We start from the raw sequence: 17,460 nt of genomic DNA, 5'->3' as shown, positions 1-17,460 counted from the left end.
AACGCCACCGTTGTCAATATCAGATGAAGAAACAAAGACTTTGGCACCTGCCCAAAGAAGGAGCAGAACTGGATTTTCGCGACACAACCGTTGTTGTAGCAGGAAATGCAACCATGTGTGAAGAGCCTGCATATTACTAAATTACACACTGTGAGTCAAGTCAGAAAGATTCCTCACTAATCTGCAGTGATGGCATAGCATAACAATACAACTTTACATTTTTAGGTGGTGTCAAGGTTTTGCTTTTGAACTCAACAAACACAGAGAAAAGCACTCTTTCTCCCAACTTTCCCCTGTAATGTTAGATTAGCAGTAAACACTACTCTAAATTGCTTATTAGAAGCACACTGTGAAGACAGAACATTGGATATAATTACCACACATTCCAGAGCGGCTTTTATGTAGGAGGAGAATGTCACTTGTCCAACAAGTGTAGCCAGAAGTAGAGAGAATTTTAATGATTCTTATCAATGCTAACACATTAACCAATATTGGCTCTGTGGTGTAATGCAATCCTAACATTGGTTATACAACACACAATGAGCCAAACTTGGTTTAGTGAATTTAGTGTCATTGCAGATAATTTGAGAAGAGGTGAGTCTTTGATTTGTTTTCAATAAAATGCCAGCAGACACCTTGGCGGAGGAGATAATAGGCGCAGTGCACCGTATCCCACACCATGAAATGATTGAGAAAACATAGATAGAACCACTGCAAGCAAATCTTCTCAAGCATCTGTGTGTTCCTATTGTACATCTGCCACATCTACCTAAATTGTTCCTGTCAGTTAGACAAGAAGATCAATAGCGGTGTCATATCTGTCCATGAAATATGTAGTTAGTGACAGTGGTTGATTCACTCAGCTTCGCAGAAATAGTGGGAGGAAGAGGAGTCTGTGTCTCTCAACAATCCTGCTCATTAATGCTTCTGAAGCGTGTTTCTTAACATATCATGTCCTTTTTTTTTCCCTTTTGGCATAGGTTGACTGTTTCCACTTGTCTTTATGCTGAACTAAGCCAATAATCTCCTTCTTTAGGTACAATATGTAATCGGCAGGTATGAGAGGTGTATTGATCAAAAAGGTAGGTGATTGCAGAACTATTCCTTCAACAAGCTGTTAAACTCATTCAGAGGTTTTGTACAATAAAGGATGTGTCCTCACTCTACAAACTATGTAGTATTTTAAAGCTACTACTATGCCAGCAAAGTAAAGGCTATGTTTTATTAATCTACGTGCCCTCCATCGCTCTGAGAGATAGGACTTTAAAACAAATAGCATTTTTTTAGGGAAAGGAGAGAAAACAACAAGCCAGTAAAAATGTGTGGATGCCACAGATAACTACAAATTTCTGCAAGCACAGAGTAAAGGTTGTCCACAGTTTTTGTAGCAGTGCAGAGGATTCAGAAACACAGACTTCTATGTGTGAGCCAACATGAAGTGGCGAGAAGCAACAGCAAAGTGAAGCAGACGTGGAGGCTGGATATGAGAAATGTACGGTGGCCGACAGAGCTCACTACACTCCAAACACCACGACGCAAATAAAAAAAAAAAGCTGTGATGCATAGAAAAAAGGCCCACTGCTAAATATATAAATAAACTATTAATAAGAAGTTACAATCAATACGTCAAAAAGTGACTAATTGTGCGGTCATTTAGCGTCAGGTGGGATAAGAAGCTAATCATACAAACTTTTGCAATGACCTAAATTTAACACATTCAAAGGACAATCACTTATTGAAATAAAACATCAGTTTCATGAAAACAACGTTTCGCTTACTTTATAGTTTTTCCCTCTTTTGGTTTCTCCTCGTCTTTTTCTACACTGCCCGGTAACCCGGACCAATTATACAATCGGACCGCACACTTCCGTTGTGTTATTTTTATTTGCGTCGCAGCTTTTTTTTTTTTTTTTTTTTTTTTTTAAGGTTTGTGCATCGCGGCCACCGTAGGATATGGCCCCGCTAGCTATGGAGGAAACACAGAGCTGCAACAGGCTAACAAGTGACGTTGGACAGAAAGCTGTAGCGCAAGGATGCATGGATAGAGGTTGATGTTAGCATCTCTGAAATAACTGGAGTTTCTCGGTAAGGTCACAGCAGCTTTTCATTCACTTTCCTTGTTAAGCAAATACGCTGATCGATGCTAATCATGGTTCAACTAACAGTTGCTGTGTTCACATGTAATGGAGGTGGCTTGCAACAATATTTAGGCAATGATCAGAGATTAAAATAGGCATTGATTCGTTCTTTATTTATTGCATTAATTGTCATCACTGTGCACTTTAATTGTTGCATATAATAACTACTTGCAGCTTTTACATTTTTAACAAGCATTGATAAGGTGTTCAGTATTCATATATTTATGAGGTTTGGGATTGTGCTTAAATGATTTTACTTATGATTATGATTATGGTTTTTCATATCTATTTACTAATCTCTAATTAGCGACTAAGAGAGAATTTGATGGGTATAAAATATGGATATTCATTTAAATCTTGATTAAACTTTTCAAGTTAAAAAAAAAAAAAAGGCAAAAATGTTTTACCACAACAAATGATATTATAAACTGGATGTTTTTGGAATTTGGAGTTGTGTTAGACATGACAATGACATTTGTCATTGTTGATATTTAGTGAACAAAAAGGGTTACTTAATTGAAAAAAATAACACAATAGTAATTACAAAAAACAACTTCCTCGACATTAAACATTATACCCAATATCAAAGTGTAACCTGGGAACACAGTAGCATTTTAATAATGAGACATGAGACAAGTTCCACATTAATAAACACCATGATGTCAGGGCTTTGGTGATATAGTTGAGAATTAGTTGGGGGTCTTCAAATGTCGAGAAAATAACATTTCTTCTTTTGCAGGATGCTTCGTAGACTAGCTTGTTAAATATTCATGCTCTGAAAAACCAAATCAATCAGGCCTGCTTACCGCATGCCACTGACATTACTGAGGAAATTTCTTCATTTGGTGGCACAATCAATATCTCATTACAGCAGCTTTACGCTGGGTTGTCTTTGGCATGCCTGCTGGCTTCATTCCCTCTACATCACAGGCCTATCTTATCAGTCCGTTTCCATCACGCAAGCACAGAGAACAGCCATCTGCTGAACAACACTTCTGATTTAAACCATACACCGACTTACTTTTCTGCAAGTTGAGGTTTGGAAAGTACAGTGCCAATGTTCGCGGTTGAGTTTCAGTTGATGCAAATTGGCGATATGAACGAAATAAATACTGCAGTAGGAACCTAGAAAGTGTGTATTTGAGCAACAGCATGCCTCATGCATGGCATCACTTAATAAATAAATAATTTTTTTCAATGAAAAAATGAATGAAGTCAACCATTCACTCACGTCATTGGTTCCTGTGTCTGAGAATACATTCCATGACAGTTGGTAAAAACAAAAGCAACAAACACTCCAAATTTGAAGAGAACACTTCTAAACTATTTCGGAATCACTATCTGCTCAAATCTGCACCATTATGCTCACAATGCTTTTCGGTCGCTAAGGAAAATTAGCTCTTACTTTTTTAATCCAAGCATGAAATGACAGCAGACCTCATCATAATAACATTAAAGCTCCCTTCCTTAGTGTCAAGTAGAATGCAATGATGTGCCGGACTGAATTCCCATCAGTGGGAATAATTTCATGCTAATCTCTAATAATTATACACAGGCCAAGTGACAGACCAACAGGAGGAGCAAGAAATGAACCAAGCAATGCATAGTTTTGGTGGTTGTGACATCGACCTACATATAGGACATATTGAAGAACTTTTTAGGAGTGTGATGAAAGGCTGGCAAAAACTTGGAAACTAGTCCTTCATGCTTTCTGCTTAAGTAATGCAGCCTTAGTAATGCAACTAAATATGTGTCTACATAACTTTACAGTAAAAATAATGACTGACTGCTCACTGAAAAGGCCCCTATGGTTGCTTCTAGGCCAACATGGCCTCCTCCCTCCATCCAAGATCTCTCACATCACATTTTCAAACAGCAACACAGCATACAGGCACACATACACTAGCACATGTCAATAACACGCAAAGCCACATCGCAATGAATATGAGAAGCACAGGAGTGAATTGAGATTAAAGAACGAAAAGAAAGCAGGAATAAGTAAAATGGTGAAAGTAAAATATGATGAAAGTCAAAGAAGAAAAGAGCAATAATGAGCAGACAAAAGCCATGACAAGAAGGGATTGATAAAAAAGACACACCACAGCAGGGTGTTCACAGAAACATGAGTGGGTGAAGAGGCAGAGAGCTCTGGCACTGATGCCTTGGGCACACAGTATTGCCAAGATTATCACATTTTTGTTTCATGGTCTTCCATTTTTTTCACTGTTGTTGTTTTCTTTTCTTTCTTTTTTTTAATCTGATGCAGCTAATTTTTTTTGCCTACTCATTTGGGCTGATTGCATGACTTTTTCTGTGTTGCCAGATTCGCAGTCATCATGTTCATGGGAAGTGAGACCAGTGCCTTCACATAAACATGGCCAGTGCTGCCACAGTGCATTAGTCAGAGCCCTAGTCTGGCCTTTGCAAAGTTGATACTCCCACTCAAACTGCTAATAGATCCCTAGAATTTGATATTTCTGGCTGGAGCCTTCACAACAGAGAAGTTACACACGTGCATGGCGTTGATGATCACACTGCATGCACATCATGATTTCATTAATAATTGCCCTCTGTCAGAATAGCTACATGAATAAAAAAAAAAAAAAAAAAAAAAGCAGAATCTGAGAACTTTATTGTTAACGATTCACTATTCCTGTACTTGTTGTCTGCTCTAATGACACATCACACAGCAGTCAGGCAATTCATTGAGACTCTACTGCTGCTAGAGCTGGAGCATCTGAGGTCATTTCAACCAGGACGAACAGAGTTCCTTTAGAGTATGCAACCTTATTAACCTCTCCATGCAGCACCATGCCCCATCTGACATTAAACAGCAGTTTGGGGAAGCTTTTCTCTGACTCTCCCGGCTCATAATCAGCGCCGTTCTTCTTCCTGTAACATCAAATTACCCAGGGCTGAGATATCCTCACTCTTTCCCATTCTGCCTTCCCTTTCCTCCCACTGAGTTGGGTTTATAGGCAACAGCAGTCCGGCAGGGGTAATTTCTGCTGCTGCTCCAGGGAAATTACTTTGTGTTGTTAGAAAAAAGGCAGTTTGTGAGCTGCTTTATCAAGCTCCTTGACTCCAATAACAGGCAACATTTGGATGCCAGCACAAAGTACAGCCTCTACATATCCTCACACTCTGTTGGCCAGCAACTAATAAGATGTAAAGGCAGGTTTAGGGTGTATGCATATGAATGTGTCTGAAACAGCATGTGTGTGTTGAATATGAGCATTCGTTTCTGCAGGACTGACTTTAGCCATGTACTTGTGTGTCTTGATACATTCAGGCATGTACCCATTTGTGTGTGTATATGTTCTGTTCTTCTACAGTGAGTAGTTGAGCTGTGCCTTGCTTGGGCTGATGAATAATTTCTGCACTGTCCTCTGCTGTGGCATGTCTGGTGCAGCCTGACTGCACCACACAGCTACAGCTCTGCATTTGCATTCAACACACGCGCGCGTGCACACACACACACACACACACACCATGAACACCAAGCTTTCTCGCTGTGCACCCCCATCCCCACACCATCTAGCCTGTCAGCTGCTTCCCTGTGTGGAGGGATGCAACAAGCTGCTGAGCCCTTTTTAAAGCAACAGCAGTTTCCTGTTTGTCAGTGCCATCTCACGTCTTCTCCCGCAGTTAAATCTGCAGGAAAGAAATTTTCAACGTGAATCCAACAAATGGGGCCAAAAAAAAAAAAAAAAAAAAAAAAGGTCAAGCTCTTAAATGAAAACTCTTTATGAAGCTTGTCTGAAGGAAAAAAAAATCCTCATTGTGGATTGGTGGTATTTTAGACCAAGCCCAGAAGAGGAGAAGCAGTGCTAAAAGGTCACCTCTTTTTGGAAGAGGCAGGCATGCTGATGTGATGACCTCTGTGTGCTGTGGTTAAAAGGTTGGGAGTTCTGTGCCAGGACAAGATATCCGGTAATTTGGAAGGGAAGATGCATTTTAAAAATTGCGCCACACATCTGTCATTCCTGAGACAGGAAAGATCACGCTGATTTAGTCAAGATGCTATCATTATTGTTTATCATGCCATCCTGATACCTTAAAAATAATGCAAATTAACTATACATTGACGCTTTGATGCGTATTTGTTGCTTAAATTGTAGATATTTTTCGAAATATCTTCTGAACATTGACATACAGGCAGCTGTGCCTCTGTGAGCAGCTTAATAAAGTGAAAGCCACAAGCAGCAGTTCCAGTGATATGTGCAACCAAACACCTCCTACTGTCTTGGGGTCCATTTGGAAGACCTCCAGCTCCTGCTCCCTCATCTATCCTAGACGACCATGTATTTTCAGACATGATATGCCCCTACAAGACTTTTACCATAAATGAGCTGATCATGTCATCATCTATCTTAGTCACCAGCTTTTTCAGTCGGTGCCAGACATTTCAAAGCGTCAACATTCTTCTTCAACAGCTTTTTGTCCAGCAAGTAATCTGACCTGGGTGCATCAACACTGTATTTTTGATAAAACACAGTTTTCAGTTTATTTGCATAGTCCTCTGCTGCTGCACAGGAACCCTGGGGCGACTGTCTGGATGGGCAGCCTACACCACCAGGCTACTACGTTTGAATTTAGTACACAGCATGCAGACTGACTCGAAACCTTTTTCATCCTCAAAGAGCAATGAAGTGATGCTACATCGAGAATTCAACCTTGGAATTTTGAGCTATTTAAAGACCAAGTAAAGTCACAGCTTTTCCACTGTCCGATTGCAGACAATTTGAGCAGAGCCGGTGGCAGCAAGGTGCCTCTGTAAGTTTTATATGGCAGGGGGGTAATAGTTAGTGCTGCCAACTTCTTCAGATAGAGACTACAGAAAAGACAATAGCTGTCAGTGTGCTGTGCGCAAAACAATTATGCATGATCACCTCCTCTAAGATCTGCCACAAGACACCGGGGGTTATCAAAAGCTGAGGGGATGGAATAGCATCTGAGTGATGGGCAATAATTGACAGTAATAATCCCACACAAGAAAAAGAGATACATGTCTCCAGAGCCAGCAGAGCAGCGCTTCAAGTGCAAGCGGCAGGAAATGTACTCACTGTCCTGAGGAACTGGATTTCATCCTCTCCTTCTCCCCCTTCAGCCATGGCTGCAAAGGAGCCCGTTCAGACTCGGGAAGCCTCCGCTGGCTCCTCTCTCCTGTCGATATTAGCATATAGCTAATCTGCGGACCGTGCGGCGGGGCAGACTACCGCAGCATGTGTCACTCAGGTTCCTGTGCTCAAGCCCCGCTCACCGCCCGGAGGAGGAGTGTGTATCAGCATCGGTGGGCTGGAGCAACTGTTGGGACGCTGTGGCGGCTGAAAACGGGGGACAAGCCGAGTCGTGCTGAGATTTACAGCAGCGGGGTCTTTATCTTCGACGTCAGCTGCAGACCTCATTAAAGCAGCCGCGAAAGCGCCGATATTCAAACAGAGGAGTGCTGCGTAAAGACATTAAACCGCTGCGTGCTGGCTGTGGACAACAAGCCGTCTCCACAGCGCAGGTCCAGATCAGGACCGAGGTCCATACATGGTCCACATATGATCCAGATCAAAACCAAGGTCCATACATGGTCCAGATCAGGACCGAGGTCCATACATGGTCCACATATGATCCAGATCAAAACCAAGGTCCATACATGGTCCAGATCAGGACCGAGGTCCATACATGGTCCACATATGATCCAGATCAAAACCAAGGTCCATACATGGTCCAGATCAGGACCGAGATCCATACATGGTCCAGATCAGGACCGGGTTCCATACATGGTCCAGATCAGGACCGAGGTCCACACATGATCCAGATCAGCACCATTATCCAAACACAGTCCAGATCAGCACCATGGACAGCACCCCACTGCACACATGTCTGTGTGGATGAACCTGCATCTGCTCCTCATAATATGAATCCAATTCAGTTATGAGAAGAAAATAAATACATCAACTGTTTTGCTTTTTGAGCCATAGGCATCAGTCCACATCCGGTTTTGCTGTTCTAATGTTATGACCCCTTAGATTGTCACGTGCAGTCACGGCCTTAACTATATTTAAACATTAACTGCCACATATTTCTATCCAGGCTATCCAATGTGGTATTAGAACTGCTAACACAAGAAAACAGACACATTTGAGCATTATCTATCTTTGGGCAAAACTTTGGAAAATTTGCTGTGATGTATATAGTGCTACATGCCTATGCATAATGTGAAGAAATTTCAACAAAAGCAGGTGTTAAAAAGGTTGAGCAAAAGTGAGTTTATGCTTCACATAACAAAGAGAACCTGGATCTCTTGAAAAATGGCTTTCAGCTGTATTCATTGATCAACTATTAATTGGTATCTTTGATTGGATGAATCACAATGAAAGTAAAAATGATTCGACTTAAAGAATATCATCTGGATAAAACAACCACAATCATAAGTGAGCTATCCACTACACCATGTCAATTTCGACCCGTCACCGAAGAAAAACAGCCTAGTAGTCGCCACAACAGTGAACAGAAGCATGTTATCTCGTATTATGTAGTCATACTGCCCTCTAGTGTATATGTTTCGATTTGCAACCCCCCCGAACTGCGTGGGTCTCGCGTTATTCCCTTCTCTCCTGTTTGTCTTACTTCATTTCCTGACCTTTTCCCACTGATAACCACTACTGTCATGTCTCCGCTTCTGTTAATTTCATTATTTTATTTACACACACATGTTGATAACTTTGTTTCTTCCAACTTCTGGCTGCTTCTCTGTTAAAATAATTCAATAAAGGATTATTCATAGAGCTACTTTTTGAATCCAATCATTGCAATACTTCAATAATTGGGCTGAATATATAAAAAAGGAAATTGTGTAGCTCAGGCTATGAGTACACAGGTTATTGCAGTGGAGCAGTTGTGCTCGCCACTAGGTGACTCTGTTTTGCAAGAGATGTTTTCACCTCAGGCCTTCATGGAGCAGGTGCCGCACTGGCTCTCCGACCCTTCTGCGTCGTTATCATAATGTCGACATTGACTTTTTAAACAATGCAAGTTGCTACCAGATGAAAGTAAGCTCACAGTCACCTGCTTTTCCCTCCTCTTCCCTGGCACACAGACTCAGAGCCTCATCACATGGCCTACCTGCAAGCTGCAGCAGCACCGACCCTCAATGTGGGCCGAGGATAAATAATGAAACGCCAATCACAGAGCACCGAGCCGGCGCTGAAGGCCCCGATTGGCCCAAATCCCCGTCAGTCACAGCGGAGGGGCGGTGAGCGGTGTCCGGCTGCAGCGGCTGAGCTCAGGAAACATTTGCGGTGCGGCTGAATCGGGTAAGTGTTTTTATTTTTGACCGTCAGCTGTTTTTGCATTTTACCTGCTGCATTGTGCATTTGCCTGTGATCGCCTTCTGCTTCCTCTTTCCCGAAAAAAAAAAAAAAAAAAACAACAACCTCAAACTGCATCCGATTTGACGCTGATGCGGAGTTTCTGTGTATTCAATGTAAATAAATTATAGATACTGCTAAATATACTCCAGTTGTAGCGGGCAGCAGTGAAGTGGCAAGTCTTAGGCCGACTGTATAGCTGCGCTGCCATCTTAACACAACTGCACTGGAGGACAGTAACAGTGTCCCTGGGGATTATTACAGGAAAGCGGTGCTGTGATGGAAACAGCTCAGAGATGTGAGATCCTTTGGGGCAGTTCACTAAAATGTGTTCTGCTTGTGAACGTCTCTGCCCGAGTGCGGGGTTCTGCGGGGCTGTGCGTGTCCCGTCGGCGTCTCCTTGTGTGACACTGGCCCCTTTTTATGCGGCAACTTGTGAAATGTTGATTGAATGGGGTTTTTAGAAATGTGTCATACAACAGCACAGGACAGGAGGATGGATATAACATCAGGTAAAGGAGGTGAGTGGGGTTCTGTTTTTATATGTTTTGACAGTGAGATATTATTGAGGGCCCACTGTTGTAACAGGAGCAGGTTGTATTTATACTTTAAAAAACTCCCCGCTTTGGCATCCAGATGGTATGAAGCAACCGTGACAGAATGAGTAAAACAACAATCTAGTATTATTAAATGTCTCTTAAAGGAATTACACCTTAATTCAACTTCCTGTGTCTGCAGAGTTAGATTTATGGATGTGTGTTAATTTCTCTCTCAGGCCAGATGATGAATAACCAGAAATGCTCCTCAGCGGTCCGAGCCCAATCACTCTGTCTAGAGACTGACCACCTACTCAGAGTGCTTGAGTAATTAAAATGGCACCCATCATGGAGGGCACGCACACCGTCCTGCTTCTGTACGCACCCATCCGTGAGTTCAGCAACATCAGCCTGTATTTCCCCAAGAGGTCTGCCCCGAGCTTCAAGTACAAAAGCCGCTCGTCTTTCTCAGAAAGGGCCAGTAATGACCATGACAGGGGAAAGGAGGATCTTGCAGTGTCCAGACAAAGAGGCCAGTCTTCCAACTCTTCGGTCAATCTCCTGAACTCCCAGCAGGCAACAAGGGAAGCTGTTGCAGAGTTCTACTGGCTGGCAGCGGAGCACCACCATTTGCTGGCAGATCTCTTATCACTGTGTAGGGACTGCGCTGACAGAGTCAGGATGGGTAACCAGGAGGGGAAACTCCAGGATTATATGGAGGGTGTGCAAGCCCACCTCAGAGGTCAGGTTCTCAGCAACGGCAACCATTCTCGCACTGTTACTGCAGTGCACAAGAAGGCTACATCCAAGGCCAAGAAGCTGAAAAAAGTGGGAAGCAAGAAGCTTGAGAGCGCCGAGGATTTCCTACACAGTAAGATGAAGAAGACCGATTCAAGTGGGATTTTATGTGTTGAACATCCTGCTCAGAAGAGTCTGTCCATATCTGGAGCCTCAGCAGCAGAGCATACCCCAGGTACCCCAGCTTCTGTCCAAGTCTCTGAGAGCTCTTACATCAGTATAGTCAGTAATCCAATCCTGCCTATGGAGGAACCCTTCCAGATCACTCGTGAGGGCTGGGACTTCTTGGAGGACAACCGGACTTTTGACCCTGACGTGTATTTCTGTAATGACTTCTCAGAGTACGAAAGTGAGCTGGGTTATGAATCGTCTTCTTGTAGTCTGATTGAAGGACTCACCCGGCGGGAGAGTGGGAGCAACCTTCGACCAACAAAGAGGTTTGACTCTCCTGATCCAACATTGTCTGAAAATTCCTCCACAGTCAAGAGAGCTCAGCAGCCTTACAGCGAAATCAATCATAGAAGTACAGGGGTAAAGGTGGTGGCTAAAGTGCAGGATGTGGAGGGGAAAGTGCAACATGTCAGCCATATACGTGCAAATAAAGAAGGGCCAGCTGAGTGGAGAGGGCCCAGCAGAGCCCACCTGCCAGGAGACAGCAGAGAAAAGACAGGAACTAAACTCTCTGAGGGTCTACTGTTGCCCTTGAACAATTCAACCAATGCTTCAACCCCACCCAAATCCCACATAAAGAGTCCCTCTTCTCCTTCTCTAGCTGGGGTCTTCAACACATCTTTCCCTCCCTCCAACAGTCTCCAGAGCATGTCCCCAGTCCTGTCCCCTCTGTCCTCCAAGCAGACGAGTCCCCAGCTCAACCATCGCATTGTGCTGCTGTCAGACAAGGACACAGACCCAGAAAAAGACAACACTAGTCACACAGACGAGCCCAAACTCTTCACCGAGGTCATTGACAGGAACGGCAACAAGCGGACCGTCGCCCATCTGGATCTGAACTTCAGCAGGCGGCCAAGCATCTCCAAGAGGAATTCCTCCAGCAACTCCACGACAACAGGTGAGCTATTAGAAATCTCACTGCTTCAGAACACAGATTCACGCTCAAGCTCCCTGCATTGATGTGAGTGTCAACATTTATGCTTTTATCATTTTAGACGCGTGAAGCATTTTTCAGATTGTGCCCCTTCATCTAGCACTGTTAGTGCCAGCTTTCACAGAGCAGAAGAAGAATAAGATACTGTGAGTGTGTGATCGGCTGTCAGACCCACTGCCTGAGGTTGCCTTTGAAATGCAATTACTCAGAACCATTATAACTGACAAACATTTTCTAGGCAAGGACTTTCACTTTGTCACTCCACCTGTTACCTAGTAAACTAGCTAGACCAATGAATAGACATTGTTTTGTCAAAATGTATTTGTCCTGTTAGTTTTTAACTACCATGCTCTTCCCCTGGGTTTGACATGTGACCACAAATTAAAAACTACCCAGCTGAGTTGTACAAGGGGCAAACAGAGCCTGAGAATAGTTTAGCTGATGATCCATTTTAACTCTCCCAGTGCCGCAGTGGAGATTTGTTGGAGTGTCCCAAATCAAAGGCAAAAAGTTAACACAAAGTTCGACTTGAGCAGGTTTCTCGAGAGCACTGTGCGAACTGAATCATTGCCACTTTGAACTTATAGCGATCTGACATCCCTCTCATAAACCCACCGCCTACCTTAATTCAGAAGAAGCTGGCAATGGATCAGGAAACCAGCAGGCACAAGGGTCACAGAACAAAGGATTAGAGGTTCATTATTTGCAGAACACTTCCCTCTTTTTTATAGTCTGGGCGATTGCAAGTTGTGCTAACAACCACAGAATAAATAATTTCAACACTGAAATCATACATAATCTTTGCAAAGTGAGAATAATATCACAGTGATACTTTTCATCACTGGCCAGTCTTTATTCTCTTCCTGCCCCATCAGGTCAGGCTCTCCTCTGAGGTTTCCGTTTGTGTTTATCATTCATACATCCTTACTGCATGAACTGTAAAGGTCTATGGGGGAAAAACTGTCCAGAAACAATCCATTCTGTTGGCCTAATGCTTCAGTGAGGTATTATCATATCTGCTACCTCTGTAATCTGGTTAATCATGCCTTTCAGACAGTGGCGTGCTATCTTTGTTTAAATCTGCAGGAGGCCAGGTGGCCTGCTGTTGATTATGCAATTTACCAATAGAAAGTAATAGATCATAAGATATTGGTTCTACCTTGTTTAATCCCAGTGCAAACTGTTCAGTCCTCTATTTTTAAGGGCAATGCTGCATTTTTAAGAGAGCATGAGAGTATTTGAATTGTTACATCATAGATTAGTATTAGCTCAAGCAACGCAGCCAAAAAAACTCTGTTCAGCATCAGCTAAAGCGAGAGTGAGTGCTGAGCTGTGTGGAGCCAAGCTAATGGCAGGATAGGGGAATGAGTAACCCGGCTTTACTCATGTGGTAATAATTTGAGTCAATACCCACTGAAATGACACTGTCCCTATATGCCCTCGTACATTTTGGCATGCACACAGATACAACACACTTGCACATTTATATGCACACATGTCAATTAATTCCAGTGGCCTGTTTTATTTTGGCCACAGTTTTTTCTCTTTCTTTCTTTCTTTATTTATTTATCTTTTAACGTCATTGTTTTTTTTTTCTTTCTTTCCTTTCTACGGGCTAGCAAAGATCCTAAATAGATATGTGAAAATAAAACACAGTTCTTTGTGGGAACGAAAAAGACGTGCTGGCATTGTATTTTTCACGTGTTCCATCCTGTGCAGACTTACAGAGTGAAGGTTCAAACCTTTAATGTTAAACAAAATCCCTCTCACAGTGCTGTTGCACTGTAGCTGTTTACTGAATCAACCTTGTGTTGCTTGATAACTGAATACACTAAGCTAAGTGGGTCACTGTGAAGCTCGGGCCTTCACGGTTTGCAAATGTCAAACTAATTATGATCGGGGCTCTTTATTCTGTGCTCTCTTATTGAAACTCAGGGCTTATTAACGAATGTGATCGTGCAGACAGGAATGGTCATTTTACAGTAATAAATTGTAATGTTCCTGCACTGACATCTATCTAATGCAATACATTCTCAATTTACTGATTGCATTTATCAATATGTTCCAGCAAGGTCATGAGAAACTGATCAGCACAGAGCATATAAGAATGTATAAAGAAACTCTCCCCTCCAGCTTTCATTCAGCACAGAGCACATGCATCCATGTTTAACCCAATAAAGACAAGGGCCAGCTCTGTCCAGATAATGAAGAGGATTCTGTCTTAACCGGAATGAGACATTCTCTCTCAGTCTGTCTCTGGGCTGCATACTCCAAACAGACACAGGGCACAAAGAACTTTCCCTGATAATATGTAACAAATTTTTCAGCTATTTTCTTGAACAAATTACTTTTCTATTTTGCCATTTTAGCAATTGCCAGCTGTCCCATCTCATGCGTTTGGTACGCTGAAACAAAGTTAACCAAATTTCCTGTCTCCCAGCCAGTGGCCTGTCAGGCCCAATAAAAGCACTCTTTCCTCTTCCTTCAGTTCTATATTGTCCCATCAGCCTCCAGAACTTCATGTCAAATGATTACTCTCTGAGTATCATGTCGTGCTACATCTCTTCCCTGGTCTTCAGGGCAATGCAGCACTCTGTCCTAGGTTTCCACTTGTAGCTTCCTTTTATTTACATGGACCTCAGGACTCAGTACAGCCAAACCATTCAGCCAGCCTGACAGGTATGCACAGCCAATAAGTCTGTCTGGAAAAACAGCTGTGACAGGCTCAAAAGGAGCTGGGTGATTTATAAATCCTGTATTTATGATGATTCATGTAAGTGTCTATGATCTCTCTTCCTGGCTGAAAGCGGTGGAGGGCTGCTGGAGGCTGCCAGATGCACTCACCATGCTGGCCTCCGTTCTTGTACTTTGAATGATTAGGTTATAGATTTTTAAAAATAGGTCAATGGATGTGCTGGGCAAAGCTCTTTTGTGTCTTTGAAACCAACAAGAAATCAGGGAGGAAGAGTGATTAATTAGTTCATTTATCTTCAACAACTTATGCTTTTCTGGGTCATGGGGTGCTGGAGCCAATCTGATGTTAATTAGTGAAATCTCATATTCCAAGAAATACATACATACATATTCTTGCTGGCCTTCAATCATCTGTTAATGGTATTAAAACATTTATCAGTTTCACTAATTGCTGCTTGAAGCTAACTTTGCACTCAGTGGTTTCACATTTGTCCTACAGCATTGAATGCAGCCTCAACAAAGGTTCTGACCACTGGATGAGTGATGACAAGCTGACACAGTGTAACACAACCCATCTCTCAGGATCAGACATTTGATGGTATCTTAGTCTGGCTAAATATAGGCATCTACTGTTAAAATGATAACGCTTACAACATTCAGACCACTACGAATTGAATTTCACTATCAAATTAATAACCAGTCAGTGAGCAACTTCAGATTTGTACGAAAAACACCTGTGAATTTACTGGAAACGCTTTTATGAGAACATTGCTAACATTGCTTAAGTTAGCAGCACATTGCCTTCTGTCAAATCGAACACAATCCTCCAATTCCTGTGCATTCTGTGTTCGCTCAGTTAAGGACACTGTGCTTCAGTCTTGGCTTTTAGAGCAGCAGGGAGGGAGATTAAGTGTCAATAAGCGCACAGTTTACCCAAGCGGCAGTGAATTTAAGCTTATTGTGTGTGTTTGTGTGTGTGTGTTTACTTGCTGGTTGATTTATGACTCTAACATGCATGTGCAAATATAGTACCCTCATTACCTAATGCATCTGAGAGTAAGTTCTCAATGTCTTTTTGCAGTGTATGTGTTGAGGTGCAGTAACTTTGCTGCGGTATTTCACTTTAGAGAGAAATACTTTTGCTCCACTTGGCCAGACGGTGGCAGTGTGTGGCACCTTATACATGTTTCATTACATGTCTGGGGGGGTGCTGTCTATCAGGAAAAGCTCGGGCACATATGCACAACCAAAAATCAAGACCGTTTAACCACAGTGTCTTTTGATGCATGAAGTAGGTGCATCAACTTTCTGTGGCAGATTATTTTCCTCACACAAATGAGCCAGGAATTATGGAGAGAGATGGTTCTGATCAGGACTTTCTTTCCTTGGCAGAGACTGGCTCTCATCTGCATTTGGAAGTGCCCCAGCCTACAGTCAGCAGTTCCCACTGCGGGACTGTGCCGCAAACCATTATCATAATGAAAAGTTCTTAATCTAATCCTACTTTTTTCTCCTGCTGTCCAAGTCCCTGATAACTGGAGCGACTGCAGGCATTGCTGCACTCTCACAATGACTGATTTTGTGTAGACTACAGAAGCTGAATTTCAATGCCTCCATTTTTCAAAGAAGCCCCCCCACCCCAGTTAGTTTTCGAATGTGTGTGTGGGCTCTCATAACTAAATTCAAAAGCATTTGGCAGACACTCTGACTCTGGGGATCCAGTCAAGAGGGCTTCCAAGTACTTACAAGTGGCTGCTGGGCTGCAATACACTAATGTTACACACCCTGTTCAAGGACACTTGTGGCATTGGATACTTTAGCATCTCATCGGGAAGGGGTGTGCATTTCCTAGTTTTCAGCTCATTGTTCTGTTAAACAGGTCAAGGTGTTGTCTCACTGATAGAGGATATTAAGGTCACTAAGCCTCAAGAGCTGTTCTCTCCTCTTCAAAGTTTATCCAACTTACCCATCCACTTATTTTTACAGTTCACTGTCCTGGCCCGTATCTCTGAATATGCCTCTTGAGCCGGTGGATGCATCAATGTGTGCTCTATCATGTTTCAGTGCACATGAGAAGGAGTTGATGAAACCGTGTTTCTGCTACTGTGATGACAACACAGTAGTTCATATCATGTGATTTGTTCAGGCCCTGGCTGTGCCTGCACTGTGTCGGTGAGCAGTAAATATTAAATGCCAGGTGCTTTAAAAGGCTTAGAGTGAATTGAAACTCCCTAGCATCATGCAGCAGATGCAGCACAGAAGGGGCAGTTCATATTGACATTAAAATGTTTTTACTACAGTAGTCATTTTATAGATGAAGTTTACAGATGGTGTTGGTACTTTTTTTGTGTATGTGTGTGTGTGTGTCCCTCATCAGGAGAGGACGGTCTCTCCCAGTCTAGATCCTTCTCCATTTCTGCTCGTTCCTTTAGAAGACTAAGCACGTAGGCTCATGCAAACAACCAAAACATTTATTGCACTGCAGTAAAAGGGCTGAGCCAATGTCTTGAGTTTAAATCTATATTAGATGTAGTATTTATTTCAAGACCAATGCTCTGCAGACATTTTTCTATATTGGATCTGTATGGCTTTCTGTTTGTGTTGACAATTGGAAGGGGGCCATCGAAGTGCAGATAAAAATAGCTGTGTTCTCTCAAGCTCACAACTAAACAGGAGTCTCTCCTGCACCCTGTTGATGCTAAAAGTGTCTGACACCTTTTTCTTCCTTTTTCCATGTTTGTTAGCCATGCTAACAGAAAAAATAACATGCCACAATTTGTGGCACCTAGTAAGCCTGGTCACTACCGATAGCACCTGTTGTGTTT

General features: G+C 42.6%; 1 protein-coding gene across 1 annotated transcript in view; it reads right to left on the bottom strand.

Moving 5' to 3' along the window:
• LOC115036176 (ryanodine receptor 3) overlaps positions 1–7,252 on the bottom strand; it is an 87,614-nt gene extending 80,362 nt beyond the window's left edge. The window contains exon 1 of the mRNA XM_029494314.1: positions 7,205–7,252. Within this exon, the coding sequence (XP_029350174.1) occupies positions 7,205–7,252 (48 nt within the window). The remainder of the gene's footprint in view (positions 1–7,204) is intronic.
• Positions 7,253–17,460: the final 10,208 nt, after the last annotated feature.

The sequence above is a fragment of the Echeneis naucrates genome, chromosome 22 (genome assembly GCF_900963305.1).
Source record: "Echeneis naucrates chromosome 22, fEcheNa1.1, whole genome shotgun sequence".
NCBI lineage: Eukaryota > Metazoa > Chordata > Actinopteri > Carangiformes > Echeneidae > Echeneis > Echeneis naucrates.
This window is presented reverse-complemented; position numbering and strand designations above follow the sequence as displayed.